This window comes from Dipteris shenzhenensis, chromosome 28 (genome assembly GCF_047967505.1).
Source record: "Dipteris shenzhenensis isolate YYH24624 ecotype China chromosome 28, Dip_SZ_1.0, whole genome shotgun sequence".
Taxonomy (NCBI): Eukaryota; Viridiplantae; Streptophyta; class Polypodiopsida; order Gleicheniales; family Dipteridaceae; genus Dipteris; species Dipteris shenzhenensis.
Window position 1 is genome coordinate 17,523,879 of NC_141623.1, and position 17,974 is coordinate 17,541,852.

At 41.6% G+C, this 17,974-nt stretch overlaps 1 protein-coding gene across 3 annotated transcripts in view; it reads left to right on the top strand.

Moving 5' to 3' along the window:
• The window catches only part of LOC147883261 (uncharacterized), a 98,411-nt gene that overhangs the window by 48,670 nt on the left and 31,767 nt on the right, over positions 1-17,974 (top strand). For 2 of the 3 annotated variants that reach the window (XM_087400023.1, XM_087400026.1), the window contains 10 exons: positions 4,208-4,311; positions 4,466-4,792; positions 7,947-8,141; positions 8,218-8,801; positions 8,916-9,189; positions 9,394-9,471; positions 9,688-9,891; positions 10,082-10,292; positions 16,976-17,232; positions 17,493-17,675. In XM_087400023.1, coding sequence (XP_087256149.1) covers positions 4,208-4,311; positions 4,466-4,792; positions 7,947-8,141; positions 8,218-8,801; positions 8,916-9,189; positions 9,394-9,471; positions 9,688-9,891; positions 10,082-10,292; positions 16,976-17,232; positions 17,493-17,675 — 2,417 coding nt within the window. The remainder of the gene's footprint in view (positions 1-4,207; positions 4,312-4,465; positions 4,793-7,946; positions 8,142-8,217; positions 8,802-8,915; positions 9,190-9,393; positions 9,472-9,687; positions 9,892-10,081; positions 10,293-16,975; positions 17,233-17,492; positions 17,676-17,974) is intronic. The other variant, XM_087400024.1, reaches the window with a different exon arrangement.

Sequence of the window (17,974 nt, forward strand, 5' to 3'; positions counted from 1 at the left end):
GCGTGTACTGAATCGTTGAAGGTTTCAATTGTTTGTAGTAGATGGAGCAGCCTAGAATAGTCGTGAATCTGTTCTAGGGCTGTGCAAGGAAGAAACAGGGAGAGATTTGAGGTTCTTGGCTGCCTGGTGGCTTCAGGGCTCTGAGTTAGGTCTTCAAGGGCTAGGTGTGGCCTGTTAGAAGATGAAACAAAAGAAATTGCTAACTTTTGGGTAGTCCTACTTTTTAGGGTAAACGAAGGTTGCATGTGTGACATGCATTTTGAGGCTCCATGTCTTAAAAAGTTACTTTAGCAATTGGAACTGCTGAAAGCCTCTACTTTACACCTTGGATTTTTGTGTCACGTAGGCTTCATGCAAGTGCATGCATGTTTACTCGCCATGCAAACTATTCTGGGACTGCCACATGAATTCTAAAATTGACAAGTCGCTACATGAATGCATGCTTGTAGGAGTTACTTTAGCTTGCAAATGCTATGCAGTGTATGCATGCTAAAAGTATTCCCACTAGAACTAAAGCTCTTCATTCACTTTTAGCAAAGCCAACCTAAAAGTACCTTCTAAGAGTACTTTTTGTGGAGGCCAACTCTTTTGGAAAGTACTAAAAGGAAAGTATGTTTAGTTATTGAAAGATGCAGCCTTTGACATGACCGAGGACAAGACACTTGGGGAGGATGGGCTTCCATGGGAGTTTTACAAATGTTTTTGGGATATAGTCAGTCCTTGTCTCCTCAAAGTTGGGAATGAGAGTCTTGCCCGTGGCTCCCTCCCGGCCTAGTTGAATGGAGGAATCATTAAACTTATCCCAAGGAAGGTGATAAATCTCAAATGAGAAACTGGAGACCCCTCACAAATGCTTAATTGCAGCTACAAGATTTTAGCAAAGGTTCTAGCTCTTAGAATCCAAGGCGAAATGGACAACTGGATCCGACCTAAACAGGAAGGCTTCATTAAAGGGAGGCACTTGCTAGAAGCCATCATAAACCTATGGGAAGGATGTGAAATTGCTAGTGAAATGAATCAGAACATTTGCTTTCTTAAAATAGACTTTGACAAGGCATATGACAAACTAAATTGGGATTTTCTTATTCTATCTCTTGAAAGCATGGGCCTTGGAGAATGCTTTATTTCACACATCAGGCTACTCCTATCCAATGCCTAAGCCAAAGTGTGTATCAATGGTGAGACTCTCATTATCGTCCTTTGTGGTGACAAATTACTTCTATGCTTTCACCTTTTGTTCCGATTCCTCCTTTGGAACTCCAGGACCGGTTGGAAGATTAGACTTTGACTTCTCCAAGGTCCTCTTCTCGTCCTTTGAGGCTATCTCAGATTACTGTACCTGCATTGTATAAAATCCTTTTGCCTCAACCTTGGGTTTCAGAGAGAGGTGATTCTGTTTGGCGAATGCATCGCGTGGTGGAGAAAAAGATTATAGCAACTTTGGGCCTATAAAGTACCGCTTCAGCAATAGGTTTTCTTTTGGCGAGTCCTTTTGGGAGTGTTTCCATCTGGGCAGCTATTAGCTCATCGACACATTGCTTCTGCACTTTGCCACAGATGTTCTGCTTCTTCGGAGACTGTGCCTCACTTGTTTTGGCATTGTCCGTGCTCTCGTGAGTTTTTTATCTGCTTTGACAGCGCCTTCGAGCGAGATTCCCATGTGTTCCGTTTGCGAAGTTCTTCTGGCTATTTGGGTTTCATCCATCCAGACCGGAGTTTCATCTTTTCTTCGTTTGGGTTCGCTACTGGGCACTATGGACTTTATGGACATATAGGAATTGTAAAGTCTTTGGTGATCATACTTTCTCTCTATTTGGCTTTTTTAGGCATTCTCTGTAGCAATCTTTCTTTGATTGCTTGCAGACCCGCTGCATAGATCATGAGGTCTTTTTGGCATGTACTGAAATTTTCAGTTGATGTAATTGTAGCACCTTGTTTTGAGGTTGCTACTCATATAATATAATCAATCAAAGATTTCACAAAAAAAAAAGTGTGTCAATGGTGAGATGACCCTACCTTTTCTTGTAAGAAGATCCATTAGACAGGGATGCCCTATAGCCCCTCTCCTCTATGCTATTGCAGCTGATGCTTTAGGATGGCTCTTTCAAGAACAAATAGAGGAAGGAAATCTCAGAGGGATTGAGCTCCCAGGGGGTATGGAGCTTGTAACCCAACAGTTTGCAGATGATACAAACCTCACACCGAGAAATACACCTGAAGATGTCTCAACAACGCTCAAATGCCTTGATATTTTTTGCACAGGATCGGGCTCCAAAATAAATTACTCCAAAACAGGTTATGCAGTTCTAAAGGATAAAGATCAACCAATCTTGGTACAGCTAGGATGCAAAAAAATCCCAAGGGCACTGTTTTCACACTTCTGGGCATTCCAATGGGATTTGAAGTCTCCATGAAAGATAGGTGGGAGTCATTTCTAAACAGGTTCAGGTCCAAACAAGTGGAGAGGTTTTCAAGCTAACTTGGTAGGTAGAAAGGCTGTCCTTGACCATTGTCTCTGCCATATGTCTATCTTCTACCTTTCCTGCTGGTGCCCCTCCAAGACCCGGCGTTGAAAATTTCATCAGTCTCTGCAAAACTTCCTGTGGGGTGGGACTGACGATACATCTAGCCTTTCATTGTCAGTAGGCTGAAAGAAGCATTGGGTGTTGGAGATAACTTGGTCTTTGAGGATGAACTCATAAGACTAGAAGATCTCTCCGCTTATTTATCCATGAACAAGAATGCATTGTGCATTATAGTGACCGGTAGGAACAGGATCTAGAGATGAAGGTTCAATGGAAAGATCGCTTGGATGAGGGTAGCACTTGGGAAAGTTTTGATTCTCTTCGTTGCCACTTCCCAGAATTTATGTCACTCCTTTTTTCATTAAGGGGGGAGAATGTTATGTCCTTGTATGGACATAACATGGCTAGTGTTACGTATGTCAAGTTAACCTATAGTCTTGTGTAAGTGAGAGTCATTGCTAGGGCATTCTTGGGAGTTGGCCTTCCAAGAATACCCAGAGAGGTTGAGAGCCCGTCCAGGCCTACGTCTCCCTATAGACATCTATGCATAGATGGGGCTGCATGGTATGGGACACGTCTTACTTGGGAGGGACTGTGGTTGGAGATTGCCTGACCTTTAGCTCGAGGCTGATCTTGAGAGATCTACGGTTGGGTGGTGATGCACTAGCCGACACCACATGTGTCTCTGTGTTTGTATACTGACCTGATTGTGCTTGCAGGTTAGCGCAGAGATAGAGGAGGTCCTAGGGCCCCAAGTTAATGATGTTGACTACCCTGTAGGGGTTGTTTCAGTGGTCGTCCACCACAGTGTGACCACCCCCATGAGGGCAGCATGTATATCTCTCCGATCTTGGCCAATGGGTACGCCATCTTTGTACCCATTGTAAATGAGGAAATCATTAGTGGTGCATATGTCTAGTAGCTATCTTGTATACTGTGTGATGGTGGCCCCAGTATGTACAAACTCTGATCAACTAAATCTGAGCTCTCCCAGTGTAGAGAATCTAAAACTAACATTGACATAAACATGGACATTGACATGCACATATAAATTTACATCTACATGTGGGTTCCTATGTGCTTGTGTGATTGTGCACGCGTGTGTGTTGGACATCATACATGTCAAACCTTACAGATGCACATACACATGCATGTACACTAAAATACAACACATCCATATACCCATGCACATGGACATATACATACGCATATGCATACACACTTAAAAAAAAAAAAGATGAACTTATACGCATACACACATATACACACACATATGCATAATGCATGCATGTGCGTGTGCATGCACGTGTACACACACATGCATGTATGAAAACTCTCAGCATGCGCACACAAAAAATGCAATGTGTTTGCAAGGTTGGTTGAGGGTGGGCCTCTTATTTTTTGTGGCATTCCAATGCTCAGAATCTTGTAAGACCATCTAGGTGTATCAAACAGTATCCCATAGCCCATTCTAGGCCTCCACATCTTTCAGTTATAGTTTTGTTATCTTTCACATTTCTAGTTCTAGTTTCTATCTGTGCTTCCTTTAGATATTCTATAAAATTTGTGCTAAAGGAAGACCTATGGACATGCTGATGTCTTCAAAGTTATGAGACATTCGATGAGACTCTAATTACCTCAATTGGAACACCTTTACAAGCTTGTGTGATTGTCATTTACAGGGGTTCAATATGCAGGGGAGGCATTTGTAGCAGTCCAGAGACTTCAAAGGCTATTGAACACTCCGAATGTGAGCATGTCTTCCAGAACAGAGAATGCAGATGAGGCATGGATCTCTCTCTGTCAGTGCCTAGTGATGTCTTTGCAAGCACTTCTGATGATTGTTACAGGCCCACATAGTGCTGTTTTACTTGCGTGAGTTTTCTACATGACAGTGGATGTTCGTTTTGAAATCTTATGATGAATCACCTTGTTTTCAGATCTGCTCTGCACAGTCTGAGATATCGATTTTTGTCATGGATGGATGGTTCTCATGGGTAATGCTAGAAGAAGAGAATAATGACTGCTCAAACTGTTTGAAGGGAGATGTACCCTCGACCTATGTCAGAAAAACTCTAAGAGATAAACCAAGTATCCTGTCTCAGATACCGTTGGATCAAGAAAAAATATCCAGGAAAATTGACGGCATTAAACCAGTTTTAAAGGGCATAAACTTAACCGTACGGAGAGGGCAGTTGATAGGCATTATGGGAGCAGTTGGCAGTGGTAAAAGTTCTCTTCTGCTGTCACTTCTCGGAGAGACAGAGGTAATGGCCAATGCCAACAATTTTTGCCTAATTTTAATTTTAGAATATGATTCTATCGATAATATCACAGTCCAAACACCTATGTATCTCCCCACATAAATGTTTATAAAGTTTAAATATTGAAGCTAATTCATATTTCATTCAGTAATAGTCAATGTGTTTTGCAATGGTTGCTCCAGTATGAATGCAATCCCAGCTGGAAATGTACTTGTAAAATCAAGCTACATTTCAAATGAGTGTACGAGTTTCTAATCTGTAGTATTGTCCGGTATGATTTGAGAATATCCACGAAAATGGAGAATAACTCTGGCATTTGCTTTGGATACGAGTGGCTACCCATAGCTGATGGTTTAGAATTCCATAACTTTGGACAAGAATGTCCCCTGATTTGTCGGAAGGTGCTCTGAGTCACAAGTATTGTAAACGTGTATGATTAGAATAAAAGAGGTGCAGGGTACCTAAGGTGGGTGTTAAAGAAATTTATTGGTTATTTTCAAAGAAGTCTGTTTATGATAGATTCTTGAACATTGTTTGCTTCGAACCTCTTTGAGCCTATCTCCATTATCAGTATCAGAAAGAAACACAATTCTTATCATTGTGAACACGTTTCCTGGGTTCTCTTGAAAACAAGAGGTAGACGTGACTATGTGTACCATGCAGCAGATGCTCTAACTGTCGGATGGTACATGAGCAAAAGATCCCGGTGCAATGGTTGACTCGGTTTTGTAGACAGCAGGCATTGGGATTCAGACCACTCCCTTCCAGCAGTATGTATGTATCTTTGCAGCTTGAAGAAACCATGCTTTAAGTACACAAGAAGACAGTAGACATGCAGACATGCAGACCCGTATGCAGTAAATCTCAAATTAATGATCCGTTATCTTCGCATTCTTCAATTTCTTTTGTTAACGATAATGTCTGGTGGCTTTGTCTTCACCCCGTGCTTTAAATCTTCTTGCAATGATGTGACTTTGAACCTTCATCTTCCGAGTGGAGAGCAGTGCACTTATCCAAAATAGCAGTATTCTTCCGTCAAGTTCTCTGTCATTCAGAAGTTAATGGAAGTTACAAGAGCTGAACGTCATTGCTCCTATACTACGTCAAACAATGGACAGCAACATAATGCCAGTTCTGCAGCAGAATCTTGAGAGTAGCAGAACAAAAGAAACCTGTATAGGCTCCACCAATTGTGGGCTGAAGGTACAAGTATTTCTAATCAATTACAGCCAAGGGGCTGCAAAAAAAGGTGGTGGATGCCTGGAATTGAAGCTATTGTTTCCTTTTCCTTCATGCCTTGAAGAAGCTTGGGTGCGATGATGATAGAAAGAAAGAAAGAAAGTCTATTAATGTCCACTGGAGACCAAAAGCTCTATGGTACATCTGCTTTAGGGAGGGCACATGGCAGCTCCCAAGGAGTGCAAAAAGACACCCCCATTATTTAGAATACCTACATGATAGTGTGGAAGAGTAAATAGCCATACATCAGTTTAAGACTCATAGTCTTTTGGTTTTGATTTGAACTCTCTGATTAGTGCTTTGCCTTCATGGTAAACTGCCCATTTTCCATCCTTTCTGGCAGCCTTGACTTTAGCTAATTCAGTTGAACTAATCTTAAGTTGAGCTTGTGTAAGCTCCTCTGCTATCCATACTTTGGTGCCCTTCAACTTGTAAGATTGTCGAAGAAGCTTAATCTGCATATCTTTTGACTTCAGTGTAAGGATAGCATGACCTTTATAGTGCAAGATAGAAGCTGGCCTGAAGTCGCCACCATCCTGCTCATCATCATCCCATTCAATGTTGGGCAAGCTTGCTTTGATCTTTGTCAATATTTCACTATATGTGTCCTCCTCTTTGTACCAATCTTCTGGGAGTCCTCCTATTCTAATCTTCAGAGCATTATCACATCTAGCTTCGTGTTCTTTAATCTCTCCTTGAATATCTGACTTACATGCTTTGGTGTCCACTTCCACAATCACTTCCTTCTTAGCAGTTTGTACTTTAGTGTGAACAAGACCTTTGACTGTAGAGACTAATTGCGGGGTAGGGGGGGAATCCTTACAAGATTTTACAGCCTCATCAATTACTGCCTGCTTACCAGGCCCTTCCAGAATGTGAAGTCGAGCCTTTACTTCACTGCCTGCTACAGATAAAAGATCTGATCCTGTTGCCCAAGGATGGGTCGTTTTGAGCCTTCTTGTTGGTAATTCTGTGCATATGGAGAGGGTGTCATGGCTGCAACTGTAGAGTACCGAGTCTTGATGGATGTTGAAGGAGGTGAGGGAGTTGAGGGGCACTTGGAGGAGAGGGTAGGCCAGTAGTCCATAGTTGGCTGTCTGTTTGAACCCCCTAGCTTAACCTAACCCTCGGGTTAGGTTGGGGGTTTAGCCCAACTTGAGGTTAGGGTTAGTTAGTTGCTTCTAATGGGTACGGAGGGAGAGGTACGAATGGAGATGTATGGCTTCTACCGACGGGCGGTACGGTACTGGTTGCCTGTTGACGGGCTGTACGGACGGGGGGAGAGGTACGGATGACGGGACTGTACGGTACTGGCTGCCTGTTGACAGGGCTGTACAGATGACGGAGGTACGGACGAGGTACGTACGGGGAGAGAGAGAGAGAGAGAGAGAGAGAGAGAGAGAGAGGTTAGTGGGAGAGGAGAGGCTAGCGGGAGGGAGAGGCTGAGCGGGGAGATGCTAGCGGGAGGGAGAGGCTGAGCGGGAGAGGATTATCCTATTGATTGTTGGGGCCAAGAGAGGAAAGTAAGGACCCCCATTATACAAGGACAAAGTGTTCCCCCTTCCTTCAAGAGAAGGCTGACTTGAAGCAGATGAATGCCGACCTGCAACAGGCTGACCTGCTCTAGATGGATGACCAATGCTGGCGAACCTGCTTGGCTCAGATCCATGCCAAATCTGCCCCCACATGTCAATTATAAAGGCTGGCTTTTGCCAGCCCATACCAGTCCTTCATGGGCCTTTTGTAATCCCAAGAAAAATTGATATGACATCTTACTATTCCTTTGCTTTAAAGTATCATGGTACAATAGTTTCATCTATAGTTATTTTCACCATGTTATCATGAGCGATGCTTTTGAATTAGTTACAGCAGTTAATACCTTCTTCGGCCTGACTTTTTTGCAATATTTCTTATGCAGTGCTTACAAGGAGTATACCTAACAGAAAAGCCTGTAGCTTACGTGCCTCAACAACCTTGGATTTTTAATGATAGCGTTAGAAACAATGTTTTGTTTGGATGCCGACATGATACATCTCGTTATTTGGAAACAATTGCAGCATGTGCATTGGATTATGACATTGCACAATTGCCGGCGGGTCATGATACTGAGATTGTAAGTTTCGTCTACATTTTGCATGTCAGATTTTGTTCTTAGTGCAGGTCCTCATTTTGCAAATGTTTCTATGCAGGGTGAAAGAGGGGTGAATTTAAGTGGTGGTCAAAAGGCACGCATTAGTCTTGCTCGTGCATGCTACAGTTCTGCCCAGGTGGTCCTTTTAGATGATCCATTTGCTGCAGTTGATGCACCAACTGCCAATCATCTGATGCAACACGTGTTACAGGGGGTTCTTAAGGATCGTACTGTTATCCTTGCCACTCATAATAAGAATGCATTAGAATTCTGTGATGCAACCTACATGCTGCATGCCGGGAAGTTGCAGCTTGTATCCGAAGTTGCCAGTGTATCAAAAGGTGCAGACAGTAAAACACTGATAGGAGGGGGAACACAAGATGTGAAGAGGCCTAATAGAGGTGATGCTCCTGCAAACCCATCAGGTAACCTTGGAAATGCTACGTTAAATGTGGCGTCGCACAATGAGCTACAAAAGCCTCTTAAGGTTCATAGCAGCCGATCTGGTGAAACTGAACTAAAAGGATCAGAAGAATTGCACAGTGGCATCAAAACTGGTAATCGGACTCTTACTGTAAAGGAGGATCGAGTGGAAGGGGATGTGACTTGGGAGACCTATATGATATATCTGAGAGCAGGAGGGTATGTGATCTCTCATCTGCAATTGTAGTCCATGTCTGATGTTCTATCTTGATTTCCACTGGTGGGCTAGTTTTTATGGAGGACTAACGTCTTCATTCCTTCTTTATGTTGCAGGTTTTATTCTTTTGTGTTAGCAATGGGAATATATCTATTCACTCAAGCAGCTAGGGTAATGGTGAGCTATTGGGTGGCTGCTTGGTCAGATGACATATTTCATCTCAAGCTGGGAGTATACCTAGGTTCTTATGCCTGCATTCTCTTTGGAGCAAGTGTACTTTCCTTGACACGGGCCTGCATGTTCAGCCACTTGACAAATCAAGCAGCCAAAACGTTGCACAGTAAAATGGCTGCTAGTATTCTTCATTCACCACTGTTGTTCTTTGAGAAAGTATGACCACTCTGGTCACTTTGCCCTTTTTGAGCATGATGATTTTGTATGAATACCATTACTGATGAGGGATTTCAGGATGAAATTCTTGGTCCAAATGGATGTGGTACTGAGATCGTTAGAATTGACTGTACATAAAGGTTGAATTAGTGATTAACTGGAGAGAAATATTGCATTGAATAAGATGCCTTTGAATCTGTGCAGAACCCTATTGGGAGAATAATGAATCGCCTCAGTAAGGATCAGGCTTTTATTGATGAGCTACTGCCGAATACAGCTCAGGTTTTTCTCTGAATTTTGAGTTTCTGATTCGGGCATCAAGTATTTTCATAAAGTATGTGTGTCTCCTTGAATTTTGTGTTACAGAACGAAGCTTCTATGGCAATCCAAGTATTCTGGAGAGTTTTGCTGGCTGCTGTGTCTTATATTGCTGATAGCTGTGTTTGTGTCTGTAATGTTTTATTTGCAATTCTAACTCATATTTGTGTGACGTTTCAGAGTATGCTGGAGAGTTTAATTGGTTGTTTGGGTTCCATATCTATGATAGCTGTGCTGATCCCTTGGTTCCTGCTGGCTCTCCCACCGTTCATTGCAATTTTGCTTTATTTTCAACGTCGCTACACAGCCGTTTCTCGTGAACTAAAACGTTTGGAGGGGGTCTCTCGTTCCCCCATCTATGCCAATTTTACTCAGACTCTCCAGGTCACTTGAGAATTCATTCTCTTTTTCCTCCCTTTTGAATTGGAACATACATTGTAGATGCATGCTAGATCAATTGATTCAGCTCAACTTAATTTCCTTGTTACTTTGGTGAAAATGGGATATGCTGCTCTGCAAGATGGGATCTGCACAGAATTTACAAATGACTAATGTAGAAGGTAAATTGATGCAGGGTATCACCTCAATTCGAGCTTATGAGGTAGGGGCTAGAGCGCATGACGAACTGGCAAAGTTGATTGATGACAATCACCGTGCTTACATTTTGTTTCTGCATGCCTCACGATGGCTTGGCTTCCGGCTGGATTTTGCTGCAACTTTTTGTGTTACATTGACAGCTTTTCTTGTGGTTCTGTTCCGTCATCAGATTGCACCGGGGCTTGCAGGTATGCTGTTGATATAGTTGTTGGGTTAATGCTATCTGACAAGGAGAGGCTAACCAACATGACACTTCATAGGACTGTAGCATCATATAATGCGTATTAAATCTCTCATGATGAGGGTTTCAACTGAATTCTTTATGCATAATGCAAGCTTAAGGCTCCTTAGGAATGCATTCAAGAAGAGTTGAACTAGAAAATGGCCATTGCTTCAAACCAATTGGCAGTCTTGCTCTTTGATCGTAATGGTACTATTTAGGCATCAAGGTTTCCCAAAAACACACCCTTGGCATGAAGTCATCAAGCTTGACGTGCAGCTTTTCTTACTTGAAGTATTTCCGATTCATTTATTTTATAATGGCTCTAGATTAATTCAATTTTGTAATTGCCTAAATCTGCCACCCTGCATACAAAGACTTCCATGCCTTTTAAAAAAAGTATTCTAAACTGACAGCTGACTGTTTATATTTTGAAATGAAGTGTTTATTCATTTGAAATACTTCCTGTCGTACCTTGAGTTTGGTAAGCTTTTTGGCCAGTGGGGATAGGGTCTTTCTATTATGTAACCTGAGCACACACAATACCATGATTATAGAATAGCTCATAATAGTATAAAAGATTTCAAAACACTAGAGAAACTCCACTTGAAAGCACATTCAAGCTTTGACGAGCTACCACCTTTTTTCGTTATTTGATAAGGTAGTACTACATTTGGTTGATCAACGAAACATTAGTGGTGTTCCAACCGACCCCAATCTTATCATGGATAAGAAAGTGTCTGCTAAGTGCATCTATGTAAGTCATAGGCCTCTCAAAATCAATACCTTTTGTAGGTGCCTTAGCCACCAGTGAAAAACATAGGCATATCCTAAGCTTTCATGCTGTCTTCTTGTCCTCATTGCTACGGAAATGAAAAACTTACTCTTGTTTTGAAGTGTGGAACATCTGAGAAGTTTTAAAGTTGTTTCAGTTCCAGGCTTCATTCTTACAAATGATAGCAAATCTGCATATGATATTAGATTTCATTTTCACAAGTGCTCCATTGAATTTCAAAATAGTACGACGTTACATGGAAACATTGTTCATAGGAAGGTAGATTTCTACATTTACTGGACATGCTTTGTCCCTTTTTGTTGTAATTTGTTCTAAAGAAAGCAATGTATGTGTTCCAAATCCAAATTTGGTAGATTGGAAAAGACTATAAAACACACTCTGTCAAAAGGTTTCAATTTGTACATGGAAAGTTGTTCATAGCATTATTGTGATTTTTGTCAAAGCGATAGCATTTCTTTAGGGACCTCGCTTTCTGTTTCCTGGAAAGTAGAAGCTCTTTGTATTACCTTGCTATGATGACAAGAGAAGCTATCCAATAGTTTCTTTCAGTACAACCTAGTTTTAAACTTTTAGTACTCTTGAATTCGATTTCATCAACTTTAAGGCTAATACACATTGCTTCTTTTCTTTTTCACTTCTATGTGGTGTGCTTTTAGAGGGATGAGTTTGGGTATTTCATGGATTCATGTAGATATATTCTTCTGCCGTATTAGCAGACATGCAAATTTCACCTTGTGACGTTCTCGTCCATGTTGTGTCCTGCTGATATTTTGATAAATTCTTTAAAGCTCAAGTGATGCGTTGCCCTATTCGCTATATGGTCTAAGCATTTTTTATCTTGGATGCTCGTTTGGGAGAGACTAAAATGAAATTGTATAGTCTTCATAAGCAATTTAGCTTGAATGAAGAGAATGTCAGAAACTTTTTGATTAGCCTTCTCCTTTGTATAAATGGATACAGAAGTATGTGTGGGTGTGTGATTTGTATGCTTGAGAGCATATGTTTATACTATGGTCTACACCCATTGTTGGGTGCTAATGATGGCAGTGGGGATGTCATAGTCCTTGCATGTTCGTGGATTCATCTAGATATGTAGATAATGTGCTCTAATCATGTTTTGAATAGGTGTCCCACCAAAGAACTTAAGATTGTGACACTGTATCAAGCTTGGTGTGAAAGAAGACCATATGTCAGTTGCTTTCATACATTTGCATGTGTATCATATGCACAACGCCTCAGGATTTGAGAGGAAAGCTTGATGCCAAAGCTGAGAAGTGCATATTTATGGGTTACAACATTAAAAGAAAGGGTTACAGACTCTATAATCCGGCTACCAAGAAGGTTTTTGCTAGTAGAGATGTTATTTTTTGTTGAGAAATCAGATTTGCCCTTTGCTACAAAATCAGAGTTCATCAGATGCATTTGAAGGGCTGCTGCCCTTTTCTTGTAAAGGATCGATTATCACCTACACCTACACGCGAGTACTCAGAGAGCAATAGTAAACTCGACACTTAGTTTTATTATTTCATGCTCAAAACATCTAACTACTACATGATCAAAACACGGAAAGCATCAGATGATCCTCCTCATCCTGACCAGGCTTGTCGGAGGATCAGAATGATTACAAAGAAAGAGTAGGAAACATAGCTGCATCGATTATCAGAGCTTGCATGCAATATACCCTTCAATGAGCCATAAGATAGTTTGTATCACTAGAGTAGATCCACATAGTATACTGCCAACTAAGAGATTCCAGGAGAGGAGGAGATGAGCTCAGTGATGAGCTCTACTCTCAGAGAATCATGCCAGAGTGAGCAGAATTCTTGAGGGTTGCCAGCTTCATACACACCTCTAAGCCAAATCTGCCACGTAGTGTCCATGCAAACAATTGTCCGAATGGCAATCAAGATTGCATATCTACCTCAAGATCCAAAGCAATAAGAGGGGCGTTTCATCTTCTGGGAATAGAGTGCGTCTCGGAGTGATTGCTACCCAAGTAATACCCATGCACGAGTTCTCAATAGGAGGGTCCCCATGAGAGGAAGCACCATTCCATGTATGAGGTGGAAGTGGCCTCGTAGCTAAGACAATTTTCATTGGGGTTTGCCAACCTTCATTCGAGGATTTTGCCCTTGCTTTTGCTTGAGCTACAAGGGGCATCTGAGAATTACCATCGGATGCAAGAACAACCTTAGCCTTTCCTTTATCGTGAACAACAAGAACATGTTTATTGGTTTTGTTTTAATCCCAAAAGTCCTAGGTGTATCCTTGTTTTGCACAGAGGCAAGCAGCATCAAGAGGTATCTTATGTAAAGCCAGGAGGCATTGTGAAGCCATGTGACCAAATCTTTTGCATTTAAAGCAAGCTCCTACCAAAAGACCCCATTTAAGCTTGTAGAATGCACTACCCATTGCCATATTAGTCAGAGGGACAGAATATGATCTTGGTGTGTGGATATCTGTGTCCCACAAGATGCAAAATCTATTTGAGTTTCCATTATGCCTGAATGGACACACCACAGTTTTTGGTAGTGGTTTTCCCAGGCATTGGGGAAATCCACTTCAACCCAAACCGGACAGCGGTGTCAAATCAAAGAGGGATAGTCTCATGTGGGAGACCAAGGCAATACATGCACCATCTACTGGCCATAGTAGAGGGGAGAATGCTCCAGAAGCATTTGTTTATGAACTTCTTCTATCATAATTACTTCAAAGAAACCCCAGGCTGCGTAATGAAATTTCTAAATGAAGCATCCACACAGTGCATGCCAACCAGTTCCCCACATCTGTAGCAACGACTAGTGTACATCCAGGGAAAAAGATAAGAATGGCATTCTTAGCATATTCCCTCCTTGATAAATACCAACTGTTGGACAGGTTCCTGTTGGAATATGAAGCCAAAGTGAGTCTAAAATGAATGTTCTAGGTGGTCTAGGTGTGGTTTTATAGTCTAGTGAGTCCTAGACATGCCACGTGTCATATTGGGAGATATCCCATAGACATTGTGACTTTCTAGATTCTAGTGGCACACCATATAGTGTTGTACTTGTCTATTGTCTATTATATTAGTCAACATCAAGCTCTTTGGTATCATGTGAGTACTTGTCCATTGCTTTCATTTTCTTTCCATTTCATTTCCATTATGCTTGTTATCTTTCCTTTCCATTCCCAGTGTTAGCTTGCTTCTCTCCCTACCACTATGATCTTTGATGTGGTATCAGAGCCATGTTCCTAGCCCTGCTCTCTCTTTCCCTTTCCCTTTCTCTTTTCTTTTTCCTTCCATGAGGTTGAGGTGAGGGAGGCCAATGAAGCTGCTCTTCTTCCTCCTCCTTGGAAGGCTGCCCTCTTCTCTCCTTCCTTGAGCTCTCTTCTCCATGCCATGATCTGCCACCTCTCTTCTCCTTCCTTCAGCTACATCTTTCTGTGACCTGCGGACGATGTGACACTTCTATCCGGATCTAGAAGCAAAGTCATGGCTTTGTGTCTTCAGCAAAGTTGTAGAGAACCTCGAGTACTACAAATTCCGTTTTTACATCATTGCAATCCGAGTTTTTTGTGAAAAGTTACAACCCTTGCAAGAAGTGACGAAATTTATTTCTGTTTTGTTCTGGAGCTCAATGATTTGACAACCCAAGCATGATGCAGCCAGCTCAACGTGGAGCTGTCCATCCTCTTCATCGTTGATCTCTGCTCCAACCCGCCATTTGTTCCTTCTGCCCGACATTCTCTTGGAGTTGCTGCCTGCAAGTTGGTGCCCATATTCTGCCTGTCATTCTCTTGGAGCTGCTGTCCTTCTACTACTCCGATACTACTCCGACACACTCCACTACAATGATCTCTTTGATTAGTGCATTACATTGAGCTTGATGTAGACCACTCTACAACAACAAGTGACTTCTTCAACATTGCTTATTCGATCGGTGTCTGAAGTACTTCGATTGATTGACTTCTCAATTGGTCATGGTACCTGAGGCTTCTACTTCGACATTGGTGACTCTCCTTCTAGCATTTTGAGAGTCATCATGTGATTGCTCCATGTAGCTATCCCATGGACTTCACTGACACATATTTTGGGGCATTCCTACCTAGCGCTTCATCGACATCGTCATGGACTCGCAGAGATGTGCACACATGTGCCTTATCTACTTGGAGAACATCTCTTACTTCTAAGAGATCTATTTTTATCATTACTACATGCTTGATGTTATTTTGGGGTCCTCTGCCCTAGGTAGTCCCCCTAAAATGATATGTATTAAGAATTTTTGGTTTTCATTGAGTCTAAAGGTCCTCTGCCTTGGATAGTCCTCCTAAAAAGATGTATTGGTTTTCCTATTTTTGGTATGTGGCTTCCTAATATGTCATGTTATGAAGCCAAGGGGGGATGTACTGTGGGAGCCATATGTATTGTCTTTGATAGGTCTCGTTATTAGGCTTGGCCGAGTTCCAGGATGTTGGTGTATTCTTAGACCTATGAGCTAGTCATGTAGCCATGCTATAACGTGAGCCTCTGAGCATGTTGAGTCTCAAGCCATGAGAATGCTTGGATCAACCTCTGAACACGCTCAGACTTTAGCCTCTGAGTTACATAGGGTGTTCTGTTCTTGGTTCCATCCTAGTAGTCTCTCACCTTGCCTTCATGGGGGGGTGTTGGAATATGAAGCCAAAGTGAGTCTGAAATGAATGTTCTAGGTGGTCTAGGTGTGGTTTTATAGTCTAGTGAGTCCTAGACATGCCACGTGTCATATTGGGAGATATCCCATAGACATTGTGACTTTCTAGAGTCTAGTGGCACACTATATAGTGTTGTACTTGTCTATTGTCTACTATATCAGTCAACATCAAGCTCTTTGGTATCATGTGAGTACTTGTCCATTGCTTTCATTTTCTTTCCATTTCATTTCCATTATGCTTGTTATCTTTCCTTTCCATTCCTAGTGTGAGCTTGCTTCTCTCCCTACCACTATGATCTTTGAGTTCCTTGTATTTTTAAACCCCTCATGTATGACTTAATAAACAAGCTGTGCCTCATGAGATACATTCGGAGGGTCATCCTGACCCATACCCTACTTTTGCTTCTTATTTTGAGCTAATCTTTCTTTATGAATGTCTTGTCATATTGATAGGCAGCCATCCTGTCTCAACAAGAAAGATATCCAAGTTTGGACTTTATGATTCACACCCAAGGATATGAACAATGAAAGCAAGAAAGCCTATATAAACAGAGATAGAAAGACCCCATAGAAAGCTGAGAGAGGCGTGGAAGATGCTGAGAATTTCCAACCGTAAGGCAAGAAGATTGCATGACGAAAAAAAGGTAAATTAAGCAAAACACTACAGGGCAGCAAGTACAGGGACTGCTGAAGAGTTGCAGAGAAAATACTAGAGTGGACAGTCAACCCCCCCCGCACCCCCCCGACCCCATGGAGTAGGCCATAGCAAAACCCAGAGGAATAGCGTGACTAAAGAGAACCGGAGAAGATGCAGAGCAGGAGAAAACTGCTGTACAAATGTCCATGGCTAAGAAACAGGCTGTACGGACTGTGCGCACATGCATGCACACATTTATATTGACATGTGTACATACATGGGGATATGTGATTCTGCTTGGGCTGGTGCCTGGTTTTTGTTTCTCATTTTAGAGCTCCTTTTACAAGCTTTCCCTAATACAAAATGTGTATCATTTACAAGGGATATTGTGATTACGATTGGGCTGGTGCCTTTGACCAGCATATATCTATGAGGTTTTTTGTTTCACACTTTTGAGCTCATTTTACAAGCTTGCCATGATAAAAAATGTGTGTCATTACATTGTAAGGTGGGAAGATCATCATCGCTAACAGATTATTAAACTACAGGTGTTGTTCTTGTGCAAAGTCTGCAATTGACAGGCCTTTTCCAGTATAGTATTAGAATGGCTGCAGATACTGAAACCCAGTTTACTAGTGTGGAAAGGGTTCATTCATACTCTAGCCTACCTCAGGAATCTCAGCTTCGTACCTCACTTGGTTTAATATCTGCTGACTGGCCCCATAACGGCGAAATTATATTTGTTAACTATACAATGGCATACAGAGAAGACCTTGATCCAGTTCTGCGTGATATTTCATTGAAGGTACTTCTCTTTGACTCAAACTCAAAGTCAAAGTTAAGCTCCGCAAGCAAGCCTAGCAGGAAGGAATTTTCAAGATTTTAAAAGTACTGAGTTTTTAGATAATCATGTCTGTTGTTTTTCACTTTTTTTAAAACATCGTTCAAATGCTCAGATGGTACAGCCCCCTTTACAGTTATAAGCTATTAAGGCTTCACAAACTAGTTCAGAGAAAATATGAAATGCATTTAAGGCTGATTACTTTTTTTCCCATATTGTATTAGGTGAAATCACAAGAGAAGATAGGAATCTTGGGACGGACAGGGGCTGGCAAATCAAGCTTGGCATTGGCACTCTTTCGCATGGTGGAAAACACAGCATGCAGTGGGTGCATTCTAATTGATGGAGTTGATATTAAACTTATTAGTGTTGATGACTTGCGTCAACGTCTGTCGATGATCCCTCAAGTATGCCATCTTGACACGTTTTCCTTTTCTTAATCAGTAAAGTTAAAATACTAGAACTGACATGTTGGCAAGAAAAGATGGGTATAGAAAGGCAACATGGAATCATGTTTGAATCATATTTGATTCATATCACATTGGCTGGCCAGGAAAAGGAACTAAAGTTACAGAACCCCAAAAACAGCCTTCTTCTTAATCAATACAAGCACATTCAAGAATGATAAGATAGTTACAGTCCAACATATGCAGAAGCATGAAAACTGTGAAAGCAGTTATTTCCCAAAAAGTGTAGGTAGCACCAA